General features: G+C 47.3%; 1 protein-coding gene across 1 annotated transcript; it reads left to right on the forward strand.

The window, feature by feature from the left end:
• Nucleotides 1-703: 703 nt before the first annotated feature.
• On the forward strand, nucleotides 704-16,930 carry LOC147717818 (lymphotoxin-alpha-like). The gene is made up of 4 exons (XM_086920558.1): nucleotides 704-871; nucleotides 2,757-2,802; nucleotides 10,614-10,679; nucleotides 15,756-16,930. Exons 1-4 carry the CDS (start codon nucleotides 710-712, stop codon nucleotides 16,187-16,189), a joined length of 708 nt encoding a protein of 235 aa, XP_086776684.1. The 5' UTR covers nucleotides 704-709; the 3' UTR covers nucleotides 16,190-16,930.
• The last annotated feature ends 2,669 nt before the right edge of the window (nucleotides 16,931-19,599 follow it).

Raw genomic sequence — 19,599 nt, forward strand, 5'->3', positions numbered from 1 at the left:
CTTTTTCTCAATATTTCACTTCAAAACTGTGCAATTATGTTTGTTTAACAGATTTACGGTTTTACGCAACGGGCGATTTCTATAGGGCCCCTGGAAAGTCCACAAGGTTGTCCCTGTCCCCCCCCCCCCCCCCAGAATGTTAGTGTCTCCTACGGCCCTGCATTGGAGGGGTTTTAGGATCTTTCCTCACCATCTCTATCCCTTTCACCCGCCCTTCCCTGCTGCATTTAACCTGCCCTATTAATCAACACTCCTATGACACTTGACCCTTCAAACCCACTTCCATCGCTGTGCATAGCTCCAGTTTATTTCACCCCTTTCTCTCTCCTCTCTACCTGTCTCGGGCAGTGCTCGTTTCTCCTCGCCTTTCACTTACACTCGGTTTTTTCCCGGCAGTTTTTTTCCTGCATAGGTGCTTTTCTTTATCTTGACCTTCACACACCGCCCCCACCCCCTGCATTTCCCCGTATTTCAACAGCCTAACACTCTCCGTTTTCGGCACTTTCTCTGAAACTCTCAGCATCCTCTTCCTGGCGCTTTCAGTGGCAGGCCCCGCCCCCTGGCGTGCCTACTTCCTCCTCGCTGCGGGGTTCCCCCTCTGAGACGTCACAGCTTCCGAGAGGGATGGTTACCTATAAAGCGCAGAGGAGACGGAGGCCAGAGCCCAGCCGGCACTAGGCGCTAAGTGGAGACACCCGCATTAACCACCATGGAGCACCATACAGACCCCGCCGTTCAGGACGCAGAGCACGGGCGGCCCCGCGTGCAGCCCAGGGCGCAGGAGCGCTGCTGGCAGCTCATCAGCCTCATGTGCATCTTGGCGCTAGGCACGGCCACCACGCTTCTGGTCCTCGCGCACCGCAACAACAAGGTAGGAGCCGAGAAGCCCACTTCGTGGCACTGCGCACGACGCAATGATAGAATCAGAGGTGCTGCTGTAATGAGTGCAGTAGGTGAAGTGGCACCGGACTCTCTTTCACTGCCCAGCCAGGGGGCGGTTTCATTTTCCTTGTGTTCATTAGAACCCAGTAGTCACTTGATACACAGCGGGCTGGGGAGAGGTACTTCGCTGGTTTGTTTGTGAACACTCCCAACTTCCGTGCAGTGTTGAATCACCAAGGGCGCGTAGCGCCTCTATCCACACAAGATGACCATTATGATGCAGGGGCTTCCCCCGCTGCTTACTCTTACTCCCGAGAGGCGCGTCACTATTCACACAGTGTAATGAGACCCTCGCCGGTTGTTACTAGGGGAGTGTGGCATTCCTGCAGGATCTCAGTGCGGAAGGAGTTCCTGCAGGATGTAAATGTAAATGTACAGGAATTTATATAGCGCAAATCACCGAGTGGTTTCTAAGCGCTTGCTTAGGGAACCCGTCCTGGTATTCCCCTGTGAGATACCCCAGCAGGGTATCCGCAAGGTGAAAGCCAGGCATCCCGCCGCGAGGGGCTGTTGGGGAGATTAAGCAAGCTATTGCCCAGAGTCGCAGAGTGTGAACCCATAAATCGAGTAGGCACCGGAGCGAGAATTATCGAGTCCGTGGACATTTTAGGACTCAAGACCCCGCCGAGCCGGGAATTGAACCCTGGTCCCGGGCTGACCTCTGCTTCCAGGTCTGCCTCCTCGAACCAGTGAGCCACACTTCTCCAGGATCTCAGAGTGCAGAAGGCAGTCTCCATCACCAGCAGAATGGCAGTCATTCCTGCAGGATCTCAGTGGAAGAGGAATTCCTGCAGGATCTCAGAGTGCAAGAAGAGTTCCTGCAGGATCAGAGTGCAGGAGGAGTTCCTGCAGGATCTCAGAGTGCAGGAAGCAGGCTCCCTCACCAGCAGGAAAGCTAACACTCCTGAAGGTCCTCAGAGTGCAGAAGGAAGACTCTCTCACCAGCAGGATGGAATGCATTCCTGCAGGATCGCAGGTGAGAAGGCAGGCTCCCTCACCAGCAGGAAGGCAGTCATTCCTGCAGGATCTCAGAGTGCGGAAGGCGTGCTCCCTCACCAGCAGGATGGAATGCATTCCTACATGATCTCTGTTAAGAAGGCAGGCTCCATCCCCAGCATGAAGGCTGGACTTCCTGCAGGATCTCAGAGTGCAGGATGAGTTCCTGCAGGATCTCAGAGTGCAGAAGGCAGACTCCCTCACCATTAGGATGGAATGCATTCCTGCAGGATCTCAGTTGAGAAGACAGGCTCCATCCCTAGTAGGAAGGCTGGACTTCTTGCCGATTCCCGGAGTGAAGGAAGAGTCCTCGCAGGACCTCAGAGTGCAGAAGGCAGGCTACTTCCCCTGCTACAAAAAGAGTGAATTCCTGCAGGACTTTAGAGAGCAGGAGCCATGCTTTTTTCCAGTTTCTACCGGAGTTCTTGCAGGATCACACAGTGGATAGTTGTTATTGCTTTTATTGAGGCAAATGACCCTTTGGGAGGTTTCACTTCCTGCCAAAAAAGCTCAGAATGGTGATAAAACGAGTAGGGAGGATGTCTCTACTCTAGCAGGTGTGCAAGCTATATATACATATATTTATATATGTGCATTGACTCAGTAGCTACCTTTATTTTTCAGCTAATGTTTACAACTGCTGGAGTTGAAATGCAAGAAAACACTACATGTTAACCAACATTCTGCAACCAGAGGTGGCATCACCACTAGTTTACACTATATATTTGAATGTGTGCGTGCATCTTGTTGACTAATTTGCTGGTGTAGTTCACTTAAATGACCGTACCTAACAATTGTATTCTTTTAATTTCTTGCAGAAAGAGTCCAGCGTCAAAGATCCGCATGCCCACGCCCACTCGGAAGGTAGGTTGACTCACCAAACCAGATTTCCTTGATGCTCACTTCATGACACATATCAAAACTTGTGGAACTGAGAATTTTCCTCACCCTCTGATACTCCCACTTAGGCAATATTTTAAGACTAAGACCTCTTCTTGAGGTCACCATCAATGAAAAAAAGGGTATTCATGGAACTTTGAGCCAGCCCGTCAGTACCCCACCCTGAGGTGCTGACGCCATTTCTGTTTCTATAATGCCTTACTATGCTTGCTCTCCTGTGTCCGAACCCATAGACATGAGAGGCTTCTGGCCCCATATGGCAATTCTGACCTGAGTTTCTCATCCAGGGTACACAGTGCTCTGGGTTTTTAATGGAGTTCTGATTATTAACAGGATGGCCTTAGAGGTCCTCTGGCAATTTTCCTAGATCTGTATCAATACTGTAGACCAAGAGCATCCTTAAGGCTGGTCCTTTGCAGGTTTTCACAATGATTAGTGACTCATTTAAAGGATTCCCCATTAATCCCTCATTGCACGTTTGCCGCTAAATTCTGATATATGTGGTAATTCCTATAAATTTACATATCAGAATTATGGTAATTGCAATAAAAAACGCACTCATCTGATACATTTTGGCAGGTCAATCCGGCCTAAATTTATCTGACTGGCAAATACCAGAACATGCAAATTTAGGTTCAGTAAGCACCAAAATATGTTTGTTCCTCATTATTAGGGGGGAAAATGTTAATTGGGTGGTAATTACTGTCCCAGCAAGGGCAAATTTGATCAGGTGCAATAAATATTACACTAATCACTTACAAGCTCACTCATAACGATAGCAATGTTCTGGCCTTGTCTACACTTTACGAAGAACCTAAAAAGAAAGAAATATATATTTGGAGGTCCCTACTGAGACACCTACCTCCCCAAGCACTGACTTCAGAGGTAGACACAGACAAGATCATGGATCGTGATTAGGGAGACATCTTGAGTTTCAGAGGCAGCCATGATGGAATCCCACCAATCCTAGATGCATTTTGTTCTATGTGTTCAAAGCCGACAATGGAGGTGCTCCTATTGTCACTCAGTGACACTTTGTCACTCGCTTGGGTATAAGCCACCTGAAGAGCCACAGGGAGGGGGGCACCCTGACTGAGGTTAGAAGCAAGTAAAACGAGTTCTGTGATCAGGGAAAGGCGGAGGCAAGGGTCCTTACCCACAGTACAATACTGATCTGGGGCCGTATTGCAGAAAGTGCCCCTGGGGCGCAACGGGCGATTGCGCCCGCTTTGCTCACCCAGGGGCCTCTTTGGTATTAAAGAAGGCGGCGCAGACAATGGTGCATCCCCTTCTATAATGCCAATAGCGCTGGTGCACTTAAAGTTCCAGCACTACTATCAGAGGGTGTCCTCATTTGCATAGGGGTGTGCCCTATGCAAATAAGGGAATTCCTTTGACTCTGGAATCTAGGAAAACCAAGTTACTCAAGCACTCTCTAAGAAGTTGTTTATATGGAAAATGTCCGTAAAGTATTAGTTTTGATGGTTTTTACACCAATGTCAATAACAAGTTCATTTGTAGTTCAAAGGCTTCAAAGTATGGATCCAAAACAGTCGTTGTACTTCAAAATCTTTATTTTCAAACACATTAAAGGTTTTCCAGCTTTGCACCGCCGACCTGGTGACTCTTTGTGTTGGGTCTTCTTCTGTTCTTCCTGCCCCCCCCCCCTTGTTCTTTTCCTTGTTGTGGTTTGCGGTTGAAACCCGCCTGTATTCCCTTCCGGTACCTTTCTAGTTCGTTTAAAAAAGATGAACCAGGGATGGGGCTTTTGTTCCTAGTCTGCATCTACACTAACTGAATCAAGAACAGACAACACCACCTCTATAAGTGAATCAGAGATATCAAGCATCAACAGCGAATTCACTGAAATTAGTGACAGACGTAGTGACTCCTCCCTACTGGCAGGAACCTCTAAAAGCCCCATCCCTGGTTCATCTTTTTTAAACGAACTAGAAAGGTACCGGAAGGGAATACAGGCGGGTTTCAACCGCAAACCACAACAAGGAAAAGAACAAGGAGGGGGGGGGCAGGAAGAACAGAAGAAGACCCAACACAAAGAGTCACCAGGTCGGCGGTGCAAAGCTGGAAAACTTTTAATGTGTTTGAAAATAAAGATTTTGAAGTACAACAACTGTTTTGGATCCATACTTTGAAGCCTTTGAACTACAAATGAACTTGTTATTGACATTGGTGTAAAACCATCAAAACTAATACTTTTCCATATAAACAACTTCTTAGAGAGTGCTTGAGTAACTTGGTTTTCCTAGATTCTTGATACTAGCATTTTGTTGCTTTATTTAACACCCATGGTGGTGGGTGTTTTATCAGGTTTTCAGTGCACCTCCTCAAATATTTCGCGTACAACTCTTCCAGTGAGAATAGATATTAACAGAAGGTGCGGACGCTTTCTCTTCTTGAGAAACACTACCACCAATATTCCTGTATAATTCCTTTGACTCTGGGCCTGCGTCATATTACAGACATGGGCGCAGAGTCAAAGAATATATCTTCCGGACCGCCGGCGACGGCCCTCTCTGAGGTCACCTCCTCCTTTAACCCCCACTCCCTCACTCAGCTCCCCCCCATACTAGAGGAAGACTTTCTCTCCCTACATAATAAAGTTTCATCTGGTTCCCCCACAGATTGTTGCCCTCCTACGATTCTCCGGGCCGCCTTCTCGGCTTGCCCCTCCCCTCCGCTGGCCCTCCTGAACAACTCTCTACTGCTCGGTCAGGTTCCCAGCCAGTTTAAGAACGCTGAGGTGGTTCCTATATTAAAAAAAACCCAACGCTGATCCCGGGGTTCTGGGCAATTTCCGCCCCAATTTCCCTGCTCCCTTACTTGAGTAAGGTACTTGAGTCTCACGTGACCAGCGTCCTCAGCTCCTTCATCGAAGACTCCAACTTCCTTGATTCCCAGCAAGCCGGGTTTAGACCTGCCCACTCGACCGAGGCGGTTATTCTCTCGGTCATGGAGGAACTCCGTAGAGGCGCTGACTCCAACATCAGCCAAGCCTTGGTCCTTCTGGATCTGTCGGCTGCCTTTGACACGGTCGACCACACCATCTTGGTCGACCGTGTCAAAGAAGCGGGCATCGGTGGGACGGCCCTTAATTGGGTTCGTTCCTTTCTGACGAATCGCCACCAATCCGTCCGACTCTCCCAGTTTTCGGCTGACAGGAGGATGCTTACCTGCGGTGTTCCACAGGGTTCGTCCTTGTCACCACTTCTTTTTAACCTGTACCTCACCCCCCTGATCCGCTCCCTCCGGGGAAGGAATGTCTCCGCATTTAACTATGCAGATGACATTCAGCTCGTTTTCAACCTTGACTCCTCTGACGAAGCGGCCCCAAATTTCCAATCCACCCTCTGCCATATCAGTAATTGGATGGGCGCCCACCATCTCAAACTTAATCCCGACAAGACGGAGCTCGTTCTTGTCGGAGGCCCATCCAAGCCTTGGAACTCCACCTTCTGGCCTCTCTCACTTGGCCCCCCTCCCCACCCTGCTGACAAAGTGAAAAGCCTGGGGGTTTACATCTCCCACGATCTCTCTATGAAACATCAGGTCAATGCCACTGTGTCCTCTTGCTTTTTTCAGCTTAGGAAGATCCGAAAAATAGCCCACTTCCTGACCACCGAAGCCCTCACTCTGGCATTGCTGGCCCAAGTCATCTCTCGGATCGACTACGCTAACGCTTTGTATGTAGGCATCCCTCAATATCAGATCAAACGACTGCAGCTGATACAGAACCAGGCAGCTCGCCTAATCTATCATCAACCCAAACATCATCACGTCCACCCTCTGCTCAAAGCCCTTCATTGGCTTCCTGTATCAGAGCGCTGCAAGTTCAAACTTGGCAGTCTTACTCATAAATCTTTGGCCGGCATCGGCCCTTCCTTCATCTCCTCCCTCCTGCATCGCTATGTCCCCTCCAGGCACCTCCGATCCTCTGACCAAGCACTCCTCCAGGCACCCAGATACAGGCGCAAAAAACATGGAGGTCTCAGATTTTCTTTTCTGGCCCCTTCGTTTTGGAACTCTCTCCCATTGGAACTTAGACTCTCTCGCTCCCACTCTCAATTTAGGTCTCTCCTTAAAACCCACCTCTTCCGTGGTGTCTATTCATAGGCTTTTCTCACCCCCCCTCTGCCTCCCACCGAATATAGTGAACAGCGCCAAGAAACCGTCCGGTGTATGCCGCGCTTTATAAGTAATTTTTACATTACATTACATTACAAGAAGCCTTCAAGAGGTGCACCGACAGTGCACCATTTAATAGGTGGTGCACTGTCAATGCGCCTCCTGACAGCAGCCTTCTGCAGGAGGTAAAGGGGGCCCCATGGACCCCCCCAGACATCCCATTGCAGGCGGGTGCGGTCACTGACTGCATCCGCCTGCAAGGGGATCTCTAAAACTCTTTGAAAGGGCAGGCAGGTGCCGCCTGCACCACAAAAAACACATAGCAGCTGCTCCATTTTTTCACATGAATTCCCTGCCCCGAGGTCAGAGTGAGTTCGCTGCTGCCCTGGGGGTTGCGCATAGACCATAATGGGGCGCGCTAGCATTGTTTGCGCCCGGCGTACCTTTGGATAATGTGTAATACGGTCCCTGCTGTATCTACACTGGAGGTGGGCGGAAGTCGCGGAAGGGACTATCGCGGAGAGGCAAGGAGATTGAAGCAATTTCCGTGCCTCTCAGCGATATTTCCATTTCCCGAGGCCGCCCGCCGCCTGCCCTCCTCCTGTTTCCCACCCGCCTGCCTCCCGCCCGCATTATTAAATTAAATTTAAAGGCTAAATAAAAGTTTAAAGCAAATTTACCTTATTGCACCGCATCTTCCCGATCCCGGCTTCAGTTTTGTAAACTGCGCATGCGCTGGTGCCTGCATTAATAGTAATGCAGGCGGGAGGCAGGCGGGCGGGGGGCGGGCGGGCAGCCAACTTCCGTTCTGCCGTGGAATGGGTGGAAATTTGCCCAGTTTTTCCTCCTTCTTTGCAGAAGGCGGAAAGTGCAAATTTCCGCCCATTCCGTGGGCGGAACAGAAAAGTCCGCCCACCCCTAATCTATACATGAGTAGGTTATGGCCAGAAATTACAAGGCATGTGGGAGTATATTCCCTATGGACACAGAGGTTCAGAGTCTCAGATAAGATTCACTTTGTATTCCTGGGGCAGGCTGGTCTGATCTCTTGGCTCCAGAGTCAACAACTTCTCCCCTCTATCACCTCTGAGACTTAGCACAAGGCGACACTATATGTAACCACAGGACACACGGGGAGAACTGGGCAGCACAGACACTGCACCATTAAAAACATGCTCCTCAGGAAGCCAGCAACATCACCTGGCCAGCAACACCACAAAGCCAGAGCTATGGCAGAAGAGTGCTACAGCTTTTTGATCTGTGCTTTACTTGTATGGTGTGGTTAAACATGCATTACCGCTGTATGTGGGGTATTTTTTACGGATGCTTGTTCTGATGCTTCCTGAGTTGCACTTGCTCAGAGTGTGAGGGATGCTTCAAGTGCCGCTGTTTTGTGTGGTACCTAATATTTGTGTAAAGGTTTGCACAGTTTTTACCACTATTTTATATTTTCAAAGTCTGAGTGTTGTTTTCACTGCTGCTAATGTATGTGGTTGTGTCCGTTCTCTGTGTGAGGGAAACTTGCACTTTTTCTTCTTATGCTGCGGTGTGTGTTTGTGTGCACCTTGCACATCTACTTCCTGTTATGTGAATGTGAGGGGAGCTTGCACAGCTTCTTTCTATGCTGAGGTGTGTGTGTTTGTGTGCACCTTGCTCATTTACTTCCTGTTATGTGAGCATGAGGGAAGCTTGCACTGATTCTCCCTATGCTGCAGGTGTGTGTGTTGGTGTGCACCTTGCACATCTACTTCCTGTTATGTGAGTGTGAGGGAAGCCTGCAGTGCTTCTCCCGATGCTGCGGTGTGTGTGTTGGTGTGCACCTTGCACATTTACTTTGTATTATGTGAGTGTGAGGGACACTTGCATTGCTTCTCCCTATGCTGCGGTGTGTGTGTTTGTGTGCACTTTGCACAATATTTCATGTTATGTGAATAGCTTGCAGCTGCTATGTGTGCGGGGTGGCTCTAGTCTAGCTAGAAGTAACTAATAAATATAGTCAAATCATATTTTTGGTGCAAACCCATCATGTTTTCATATTTATTTTATTTTTTGTATTCAAATTTGGTGACTAACTTAAACTGGTGCCCTCTGCATGTGTGTGTGTGTGCGTGTGCACTGCTGCTGATTATGTGCCTTTAGCCTGTTTAACGCTCACATGTGTCACTTGCCCTGAGCAGGTGGTACATATGAGCTAAGGGTGGGTAGTTGAATGGGTGGGGATAATGACAGAAGACGGGAAGACATGGGCTGGCATTCCTTTGCCAAAGGATACGATCTATTGTGGGACTAGGGGCAGTAGCATAACGAAACTTGAGGGGGGCCCCCTGCAAAGTACATGGAGGGTCCCCCCATATGGACAGTCGGGAGCTCTCAGGTCAGTGGCCCACCGCCCATGCCCAGCGCCGGAGGGGGTCCCTTGGAGCGCACGACCCCCACCCCACAAGGGCTATTGATACGCACTGACTAGGGGCCAGAGGCCAGGGGTGGGTGGCTACTACATAGGCAATTTTGGCAGCCAGATTTTTTGGGTCTGTAAAATCAGGTCCAATGTTCCCGCAACCAGAAAAACCAGGAATGGGAATTCAATCCACTCCAGAATATTGTGCCACCAAAATATCATGAAGAAAATGTTGTAAATAAAAGATCTTCTGTAGCCAGGTGATGCATAGGAATATATTGTAGATTTAGTCATAAGATAAGAGATTCAGATAAGTACTGGAAGATGTAAAGTCCAGGTGATGCCCCACCAGGAGCAGCCTCCCTACTGCTCAGCCTGCTCACTCCAACTGACACGCCCAACCTCACCAGGTACCCATGCATTCCACGACACATTGAGGCTCACCTCACTGTAGCTTGAGGATACCTGTATCTTCAAGGTATGTGTGTGTAAAGAATAGCACATCTATACTTACCTATATGCCCTTCCTTCCTTGATATTTTGGTCCTCGATATTTCGGCCACAATATTCTGGTAGCAGGATGTTTCTGTGGCCTACATTTAGACGTGAAACCATTCCGGACAATTTATTAATGAACAGAGCGATATCCCTCCCAGAGAGACCGCTCCGTTTATTTAGTAATCTGGGCCTCTGTGTGTCCATTGATATAGGCAAACAAGGGAGAACAACAGGACCCTAGATTAACCCGTTCGATGCTGATGACGGAACCGCTCCGTCATCAGCTGCGGTTGGGCTGTGCTGATGACGGAGCGGTTCCGTCATGGCCCGGCCGCCGCGCCTGCGCGTCGCATTCTATTGAGCGGGGCGGGCCATGACGGAACCGCTCCGTCACGAGCACAGCCCAACCGCGGCTGGTGATGGAGCGGTTCTGTCACCAGCATGCGGCTGCCGCGCGGCCGCCCCGCCCTCTTAGCGCTGCGGCGGAATAGCCGCCGCAGCGAACGAGTTAAGCTGGCATCAAATTTGAGGGGGAAAAACCCAGTTTGAATAATTGAAGAGAATAAAAATAAATTGAATGGTAGGGTCAGCGGTCAGATGGGTGCCCAGGGGGCTGGTTCGTGGCAGCCAGTGCTAGGAGCAAATGCTGCTCTGTTGATAGCACTGTGACTGTGTGAGGGACAGACGCCGGCCACGCTGCACCCCATGTTTAACATCATGTTGTTCTGTTCCGCAGCCTCCTACCTCTTGGCAAGGGTACACGAAGCCAGCAGTCCAGAGAAGCCGGCTGCACACCTACAAGGTAGGTCTCAACATAAGTGACCTCTGCTTCCCACCAAAACATTTTCCAGCACTTGGTCATGCTGGGAATTGGAGATGTTTTAGTTGTATAGTGTTATTCTGAGCAAAAATTGATGCAAGCGCTAGAAAGCAAGTGCAAATAATGCTCTTCTAACAGTTTGAGAAATGCACATTTTATGGTAAAGCCTCAGAATGTTTTCTTCACAAAAAGAGCGAGAATTCGATTTTTCATACTGCTTATGTTTTTTGGAGTGATGCATCAAAACACTAAGTGATGGATGCAGTGCTTAATTTGTAAAAGCTTAAGTGCCAGGGCCCTTGTCAGCAGGCCACTTCAGCTCACATGACCCATTGCCCCAGCCAGCCTGCCAATGACAGAACCAACACAACTCCTAAACATCACAACCGGCGCGTGTAACATTTCAGTAAAGGTACTGCTGGCACGACGTGCTTTCCTGCAACATTCAGAGCCACATGCGCGCTTTCACTTTTATTAAACAAGCATTTGGAATGCAGTATATCTCGCATTTCTGAGAGTTATAAAAATGAACACATCAATAAAATTAACTTTCATTAACAATGCCAATAGCATAGACTTGCGTAAATGCGAGACCAATTGCATTGCAAAGGCTTGTTTGCGGACTGCAGCGCGAGCATTCACATCGATGTGCGCATGCTCATTTTGCTCACTCTGACTCGTGCACTTGAGCAGTCAGCCCACTAACACCCAGTGCCCACGTTCATTGGGAGGGAGCTCACTCCCTGGGCCCAGCCCAAGGCCAGCACTCCTCTGCGCTGTCACTAGGTCTGCGCTTCACAAGTCCACTTACACAGGTGTGAACCGATGGCACCATACTGCCGCCGAAGTCTCAGGATTGTGGCATGGGCAGACATTCTGGAAGTGGGACAACACATTAACAACACATAGCCAATACTATCACATACCTCAAATATTTGGAAGAAATCCGTAGACCTCATACTTGTACTACACTTACAAGTTCATTTGACAAACCTGCCCATCAGCAATACACCTGGTGACTAATCAAACGTTCACGTGAATTAGAGCAGAGAGGAACGCCTGGAAAACACTTATCAGTCATTTCCCGGAGTACAGGAACATGCGCCATTTTGGCTGAACGCCCAGATTGCTGCAATATCTTCCAAGAGGGAGTCCAAAATGAGCATGCAAACTCACTGTGCACACAGGCATAGTCCAAATCACATGGTGGCATAACAAACAAGCAATGGCAAAGCCAATAGCTCCCGTCTATGCTAGAGCTATTGGATGTGGCAATGCATTTTAGCCATGATTTAGACCCCACCCCTAATTGGATATGCCACACCCTTTAATGAGGTTTGCCATGCCCCTTTTTGAGCACCCCTAGTGTTTTTTACCACTTAAAGTCCTGGTTGTAGGTTGACAAGTCTCACAGTCGCATTTTTGCCTACTTGATATTAATGGCAGTAGTTGTTTCACCCTCCACCATTTTTTTTGGGCCCCCTTGACTTTAGTGGAACATAACTAATAACAAAGGGAAATGGAGACTGGGTACGCGGAAACTGGGCATCAAGCATTGATGGATTGGTGGTACAGAATGGCAAGTATCTGGGCATCAAGCACTGATGGATTGATACAGTACAGCAGATATCTGGGCATCCAGCATTGATGTATTGGCGTTAAAGTACAGCAGGTATCTGGGCATCAAGCATTGATTGATTGGTGGTACAGTACAGCAAGTATCTGGGCATCAAGCATTGATGGGTTGGTGGTACAGTACAGCAAATATCTGGGCATCAAGCATTGAATGAATAGTGGTACACTACAGCAGGGATCTGGGCATCATGCATTGATGGATTTCTACAGTACAGCAGATATCTGTGCATCATGCATTGATGTATTGGCGTTAAAGTACAGCAGGTATTTTGGCATCAGGCATTGGTGGATTGGTGGTACCGTACAGCAGGGATCTGGGCATCGAGCAATGGCTGTACAGTACAACGAGTATCTGGGCATCATGCATTGATGGATTGGTGGTACAGTACAGCAGGGATCTGGGCATCATGCATTGATGGATTGGTGGTACAGTACAGCAGGGAACTGGGCATCATGCATTGATGGATTGGTGGTACAGTACAGCAGGTATCTGGGCATCAAGCATTGATGGATTGGTGGTACAGTACAGCAGATATATTATGGCATTGATGGATTGGTACAGTACAGCAGGTATCTGGGCATCAAGCATTGATGGATTGGTGGTACAGTCCAGCGGGTATCTGGGCATCAGGCATTGATGGATTGGTGGTACAGTACAGCAGATATATTATGGCATCATGCATTGATGGATTGGTACAGTACAGCAGGTATCTGGGCATCAAGCATTGATGGATTGGTGGTACAGTACAGCAGATATCTGGGCATCATGTATTGATGGATTGGCGTTAAAGTACAGCATGCACTTGGGCATCAGGCATTCCTGGATTGGTGGTACAGTACAGCAGGTATCCAAGCATCAAGCATTGCTGGATTGGTGGTACAGTACAGCAGGTATCTGGGCATCGAGCATTGATGGATTGGTGGTACAGTACAGCAGGTATCTGGGCATCGAGCATTGATGGATTGGTGGTACAGTACAGCAGGTATCTGGGAATCAAGCATTGCTGGATTGGTGGTACAGCTCAGCAGGGATCTGGGCATCAAGCATTGATGGGTTGGTGGTACAGGACATCAAGTATCTGGGCATCAAGCACTGGTGGATTGGTGGTGCAGTACAGCAGGTATCAGGGCATCAAACATTGATGGGTTGGTGGTACAGTACAGCAGAGATCTGGGCATCGATTATTGATGGGTTGGCTGTACATAGGCTTTCCTGTTTTCAGTTTCTATTTTGGGTAAATTCTGGTGGAGTTTTTTCTTCAATACCTAAAAAAAAAGTGGTTATCAGTGGTTACAAATGTTCGCGCTATTAAAAACAACACAAACAGTGTTTTTCCGGTGTTTATGGAATTTCAATTTATTTTTAAGTATTGTTTGCTTTCTGCACTGACAGTGCATCTGTATAGATAGGGTGTGCACAGGGTATATGAGGTCCAAATACATTTTATCTGCACCAGAATGGACTACAACGTCAATAGCATTCTTCATTAACTCTGAAGATTGTAAATATGCTTTCAGCATAACATCTAGCAAATGACAAAGATTTCTTACAGGGAAGCACTTCCGCTCAGGTATCGATTTTGACAAACCATCATACAACTTTTTCACATACGTAGCTGAATTACTGCAACTACAAACAATATCACTGCAATCTTTATTGAACTTGGTGGGAACTTTTTACAGCAGTTTTCCAAGTGACACTGCGTTCCATGTTTATCAAATGTCTGGTGTCATGTTTTCACCACTATCTTTGCTTGCTGAAATATTCCTCCACAAATACCTGTCACTACATCTTGCATTGAATGTTTACAACTTGGGGTGTTTGGCAATTCACTTACAATCAATATTGACTCACTAGAAAAGAGGGCTGATGTATCAAAGGATTTCACCCATTCTCGGTCTGTGGGTAAATGTGATGGTACATATTAGGAAAGATTCTTATGAACCAGCCATTTTACCTATCAGTGAAATCAAATGTAGCCAACATATCAAATATGATTTTAATATTTCCCGATTCTCTACATTTTATAAAATAAACTAAATAAGACCTAAAGCATGCTTCTAAACACTGCATCCTTAGACCAAAGGCCACAAAACTGAAAAAAGCAGAAGGAAGAAGAGACAATGTTTTAGTGACATCCCTAGACAACAAAACTCAAGCTTTCTTTGAATGGTACTTAGTTTATGGTTGCAAAGGTGTTTTTTTAGTGTTTATATGTTTACACTGGTGATGGCAATTTTCCTTTTGGTGGGGTTTTATCAGTTATTATAGGTTTAAACCTAAAACCAGGTAGCCTAGTTGTAAAGTACAACGAGTATCTGGGCATCATGCATTGATGGATTGGTGGTACAGTACAGCAGGTATCTGGGCATCAAGCATAGATGGATTGGTGGTACAGTCCAGCGGGTATCTGGGCCTTAGGTATTGATAGATTGGTGGTACAGTACAGCAGGTATCTGGGCATCAAGTATTGATTGATGGGTGGTACAGTACAGCAGGTATCTGGGCATCAAGCATTGATGGATTGGTCATACAGTCCAGCAAGTATCTGGGCATCGAGCATTGATGGATTGGTGGTACAGTACAGCAGGTATCTGGGCTTCGAGTATTGATGAATTGATGATACAGTGCAGCAACTATCTGGGCATCAAGTGTTGATGTATTGGTGGTTAAGTACAGGAATTATCTAGGCATCAAGCATTGTTGGATTGATGGTACAGTACAGCAGGTATCTGGGCATTAAATATTGATGGATTGGTGGTACAGTGCAGCAAGCATCTGGGCATCAAGCACTGATGGATTGGTGGTACAGTACAGCAAGTTCCTGGGCATCAAGCATTGATGGGTTGGTGGTACAGTACTGCAGATATCTGGCATCAAGCATTGATGGATTGGTGGTACAGTGCAGCTGGTATCTCTGTGTCATGCATCTGTGCTACATACACTTATTGGCTTGGTGCTGCCGTATAGCAAATATTTCTGCATCAAGCCTTGATGGATTGGTGGGCACTGTAGAGTGTATCTCTGTATCAAGGACTACATTGTGGCATCCCCACGTCAAGCACTGCTGGAACTCAAGAGCTGGCATCTCCTCATCATCTACGGATGGACTGGTGGGGCACTAGAGTGAGTTTCTCTAGAAGAAATATTGATGGTTTAGTATAAATTTGAGCAGGTTCCTCCAAGTCAACCATTGATGGTTTAATGGAACCCAAGAGCAGGTATCTCGGCGTTTAACCAATGCTCTCCAGTTTCTTTGCGATGTAGATGTTGGGTTTAAGGCTACTGTTAATCATGGTGTTGATATTGAACACCGCTGATAATTGTGATTTGTTTATGCCTGTCTAGGCCTTGTATTCTTAAAATAACCCCAAATTCAGTATTTAACCCTGTACTCTTCTCTGTTTTATGATTGGTTGCAGGCATAACTGAGAAGAATGGGCGATCGGTAAAGTGGTCCAACAGCACCTCGCATGCATTCACGCGTGGTCACGTTCAACTTCAGAACAACTCCCTGGTGATCCCGTCTAAAGGGATGTACTTTGTCTATGCCCAGGTGGTGTTCAGTGGCAGCAGCTGCCCCGAAGCAGGGTCTCTCTACATCTCACACAACATCATGCGTTTCTCCAAGTCCTACCCTGAGCCCTCGCCCCTGATGAGCGCCCAGAAGACAACATGCGTTGATGCAACACCAGCACACGGCAAGAGGCCAACCAGCCGCTGGTTCCGCACCATATACCAGGGCGCGGTGTTCCGCCTGGATAAGGGGGATCAACTGTCCACGAAGATGGAGCACCAATTCTCTAACTTGGTGGTCTCCTATGACTCAACTTATTTTGGGTTGTTTTCAGTCTAAAAAGCCAACTGAGGGGTAGAGGCAGAGGAAATGCCACCAGCCACGTTTGAGCGCATATTTATGTCACCTGACTTAATTTATTTATTTATTTAGACAAAAACTGAAAACAAAATGGAGGGACACTCCGACCTGGGCTTGGCTTCAGCTAACGTGCCACGTGCAGGTGTGTTCCGCAACACGTGAGATAAGCTACCACTGTGGAAGTGTTGTACGATGGTACAACGTATGTAAATACATTGTGTGCCTTTGCCGCACATTTTTTTGCACACATGTTTTTACCACGAATATGCATTTACAACGCATGCCAGTACCACGCATTGTTTTTAGATTTAAAAACAAAGTATTTGTGGGGGGGAGATTCACTGTAAAAATAGGCTTGCTAAAAAATGCGTGGTAAAGGCACAACGAGGTAAAAACCACGTTGTAAAGGCTGTATCCCCTGTGGAAGAGTTGAACATTACACAAGTATTCTGAATGTACTGAAAAACTGAATTAAGCTAATATGTCATTCTCATTCCTCAAGTAAGGAGCATGACAATAATATTTGTGAAATACTTTTGGGTTTCCAAGATGTGTTGATCTTACTCAACGGTGCTCAGTCCTCCAGCCAACTCATTGGAGGATGCTTGGAAGGTCCTCAGCCAATCAGATTTCTTCATTTCAGCAACAGGGGCAATAACATGAGAGTTGTCTCTATAAAATTCCACAAAAAGATAATGAGAGGGGAGCGAGCTGAGTACAATGCACACTGGAAGTTGTTATTAAAAAATGAAGATTACATTGATGTTTATTTATATTTTATGACTTATTTATTATTTGATAATAAAAAAATATTTTTGAAGAATGACCTTCCTTTTCTGTTCATTTTTTTACTAAGGTAAAGTCAAACAAATGCATATCTCCAATCCATTCATAAATGGCACAAAGGGATCATTTTGACGCCACTCGAGGATAAAATATTCTGACATAAATATTGTGTCCTGAATATCGTTTACAAAAATATTTCCCCAATAGACTTAATCATCGAATATCTATACCCAATGGAGAGATATTTTTGTAAAAAACATTTTAGCCACAATATTTATTTCACACAATATTTTTGTTATTGATACTTTGACATACAAGAGACAGACTCCTGTTCACAGCCCCAGTGAGTATAAAATTTGAGATATCTTACACGATAAGAGACAGCCATCCGCATATACTGACTGGTAACGGAGAAAGTTGAATTTCTCACTCCAGCAGAGACTGCCTCCTTGGCATCTCTTCCCTTATAACTGCTGCAGTGACATCCTTCACAACAGCAGAGACTGCTCCTTGGCATCTCTTCCCTTATAACGGGCGCAGTGATATCTTGTACACCGGCAGAGACTACCTCCTTGTCAGAGTGACTTCTCTAACACCAGCAGAGACTGCCTCGTGGTGTCTCTTCACTTATAACAGGCGCAATTATATCTATAGCAATCGAGACTGCCTCCTTGGTGTCTCTTCACTTATAATGGATGCAGTGACATCCCTCACACCAGCCGAGGCTGCCTCCTAGACGCCGCTTCACGACCGACGCGGTGACATCTCTCACAGCAGCCGAGGCTGCCTCCTAGACGCCTCTTCACGACCGACGCGGTGACATCTCTCACACCAGCAGAGACTGCCTCCTTGGCATCTCTTCATTTATACAGATGCAGTGACATATCAGAAACCATCAAAGACTGCCTCCTTGACATCTCATCACTGACTCCAGCTGAGACAGCTATGTTGGCGTCTCTTCACTTATACCTGATGCAGTGACATCCATGACACCAGCCGAGACAGCCCCCTCTGCTAGTCTTCTCTTATAACCGGTGCAGTGACATCTCTGATGCGGGAAGAGACTGGCTCTCAGTCACCAATTCACTCATAACAGGCGCAGTGACATCTCTGGCCCCAGATGAGACTGTCTCCTTGACATCTCATCTCTGACTCCAGCTGAGACTGTCTCCTTGGCATCTGTTCACTTATAACCGGTGCAGTGACATCTCTGACACCAGCAGAGACCTCCTCCTAGACGACTCTTAACTCATAACAGGCGCGGTGACATCTCTCGCCACATCAGAGACTGCTCGTTGGCTAGTCTTCTCTTAGAACCGGTGCAGAGACATCTCTGGCCCCAGCTGAGACTGTCTCATTGACATTTGTGATATTTGTGATATTTGTGGGGGTATTTCTAAAGCGCAACGTTCGCTCCGGAGGGAGCATCTTGGCGCTGAAATCCTGGTGAACCAGTCCTGGTAACAGTAGGGTATTAAATGGCTGCTTTAGAGTATTCATTGGAGAGATTAAAGATCCATGTCTTTAAAAGTTTTCTGACTCCAGCTGAGACTGTCTCCTTGGCATTTTATCTCTGACTCCAGCTGAGACTGTCTCCTTGGCTAGTCTTCTCTTATAACCGGTGCAGTGACCTCTCTCACACCAGCAGAGACTGCCTCCTTGGCATCTCTTCATTTATACAGATGCAGTGACATATCAGAAACCACCAAAGACTGCCTCGTTGACATCTCCTCACTGACTCCAGCAGAGACAGCTTCATTGGGGTCTCATCACTTATAACAGGCGCAGTGACATCTATGACACCATCTGAGACTGGCTCCTTGGCGTCTCTTCATTTATAACTGTGCGGTGACATCTGCACTGGCAGAGACTGCCTCCTTGGCGTCTTTTCACGTTTTAACTGCCGCAGTTTTATCTCTGACAACAGCTGAGACTGCCTCCTTGGCGTCTCTTCACTCACTCCTTAGATAAGGGCAATACTTTTGGGGCTCTGCACATGGCAATCCGGTCTCCAGGCACAATACTTAGTTCCACGCTCATGACGTGATTCCAGTTGGAGCTCAGCAGACGATGTGAGCACTGCTCTCCAGGTGTCCAACTCAGACGCTGTGGGTTCCTCGCGGGAGGTCTTTGATGTCTCTCAGAGACATCAAAGACCTCCCGCGAGGACACAAGAGAACAGGTGGCAAGTCAACATGCCCTTGGAGAGCATACTTCACAGTGCCACACAGCAGCAGGTAGGAAACCCAGGCCAAGTACTATTCAGAAGAGGGGCATGGTCCCTTCCAATGGGGGTAATCCTTCTTGTGCACAACAGATTCCTCTGACTGTGTGCACCACGCAGTTCCAGGATGTACAGTCCCACGTCCCCAGAAGTGTATCTCTGCCCTGCTGAAGGGTGGCACCAGTAGTTATACTGTAGTGTGCAAGGAGAATACAGGTGGGATGATTGTACCCTAGGTGGGAGTGGCGCTCACTATGGCTTGTATATATAATATTACTATTTTTTTGGTATATGGTGCTCAGGGAGGGGGTAAACACCAAAGACCCCACAATTCAGATACAAGGATCTGTACAACAATTCAAAGCAGGCCCTGGCACAC

The sequence above is a fragment of the Lissotriton vulgaris genome, chromosome 5 (assembly GCF_964263255.1).
Source record: "Lissotriton vulgaris chromosome 5, aLisVul1.2, whole genome shotgun sequence".
Taxonomy (NCBI): domain Eukaryota; kingdom Metazoa; phylum Chordata; class Amphibia; order Caudata; family Salamandridae; genus Lissotriton; species Lissotriton vulgaris.

Excerpts from the sequence above, each read along its gene's own strand:
- LOC147717818 (XM_086920558.1), top strand. The coding sequence starts at position 710 with ATGGAGCACCATACAGACCCCGCCGTTCAGGACGCAGAGCACGGGCGG. Across the intron at positions 872-2,756 it reads TCGCGCACCGCAACAACAAG|AAAGAGTCCAGCGTCAAAGA; the intron begins GTAGGAGCCGAG and ends AATTTCTTGCAG. Across the intron at positions 2,803-10,613 it reads TGCCCACGCCCACTCGGAAG|CCTCCTACCTCTTGGCAAGG; the intron begins GTAGGTTGACTC and ends TCTGTTCCGCAG.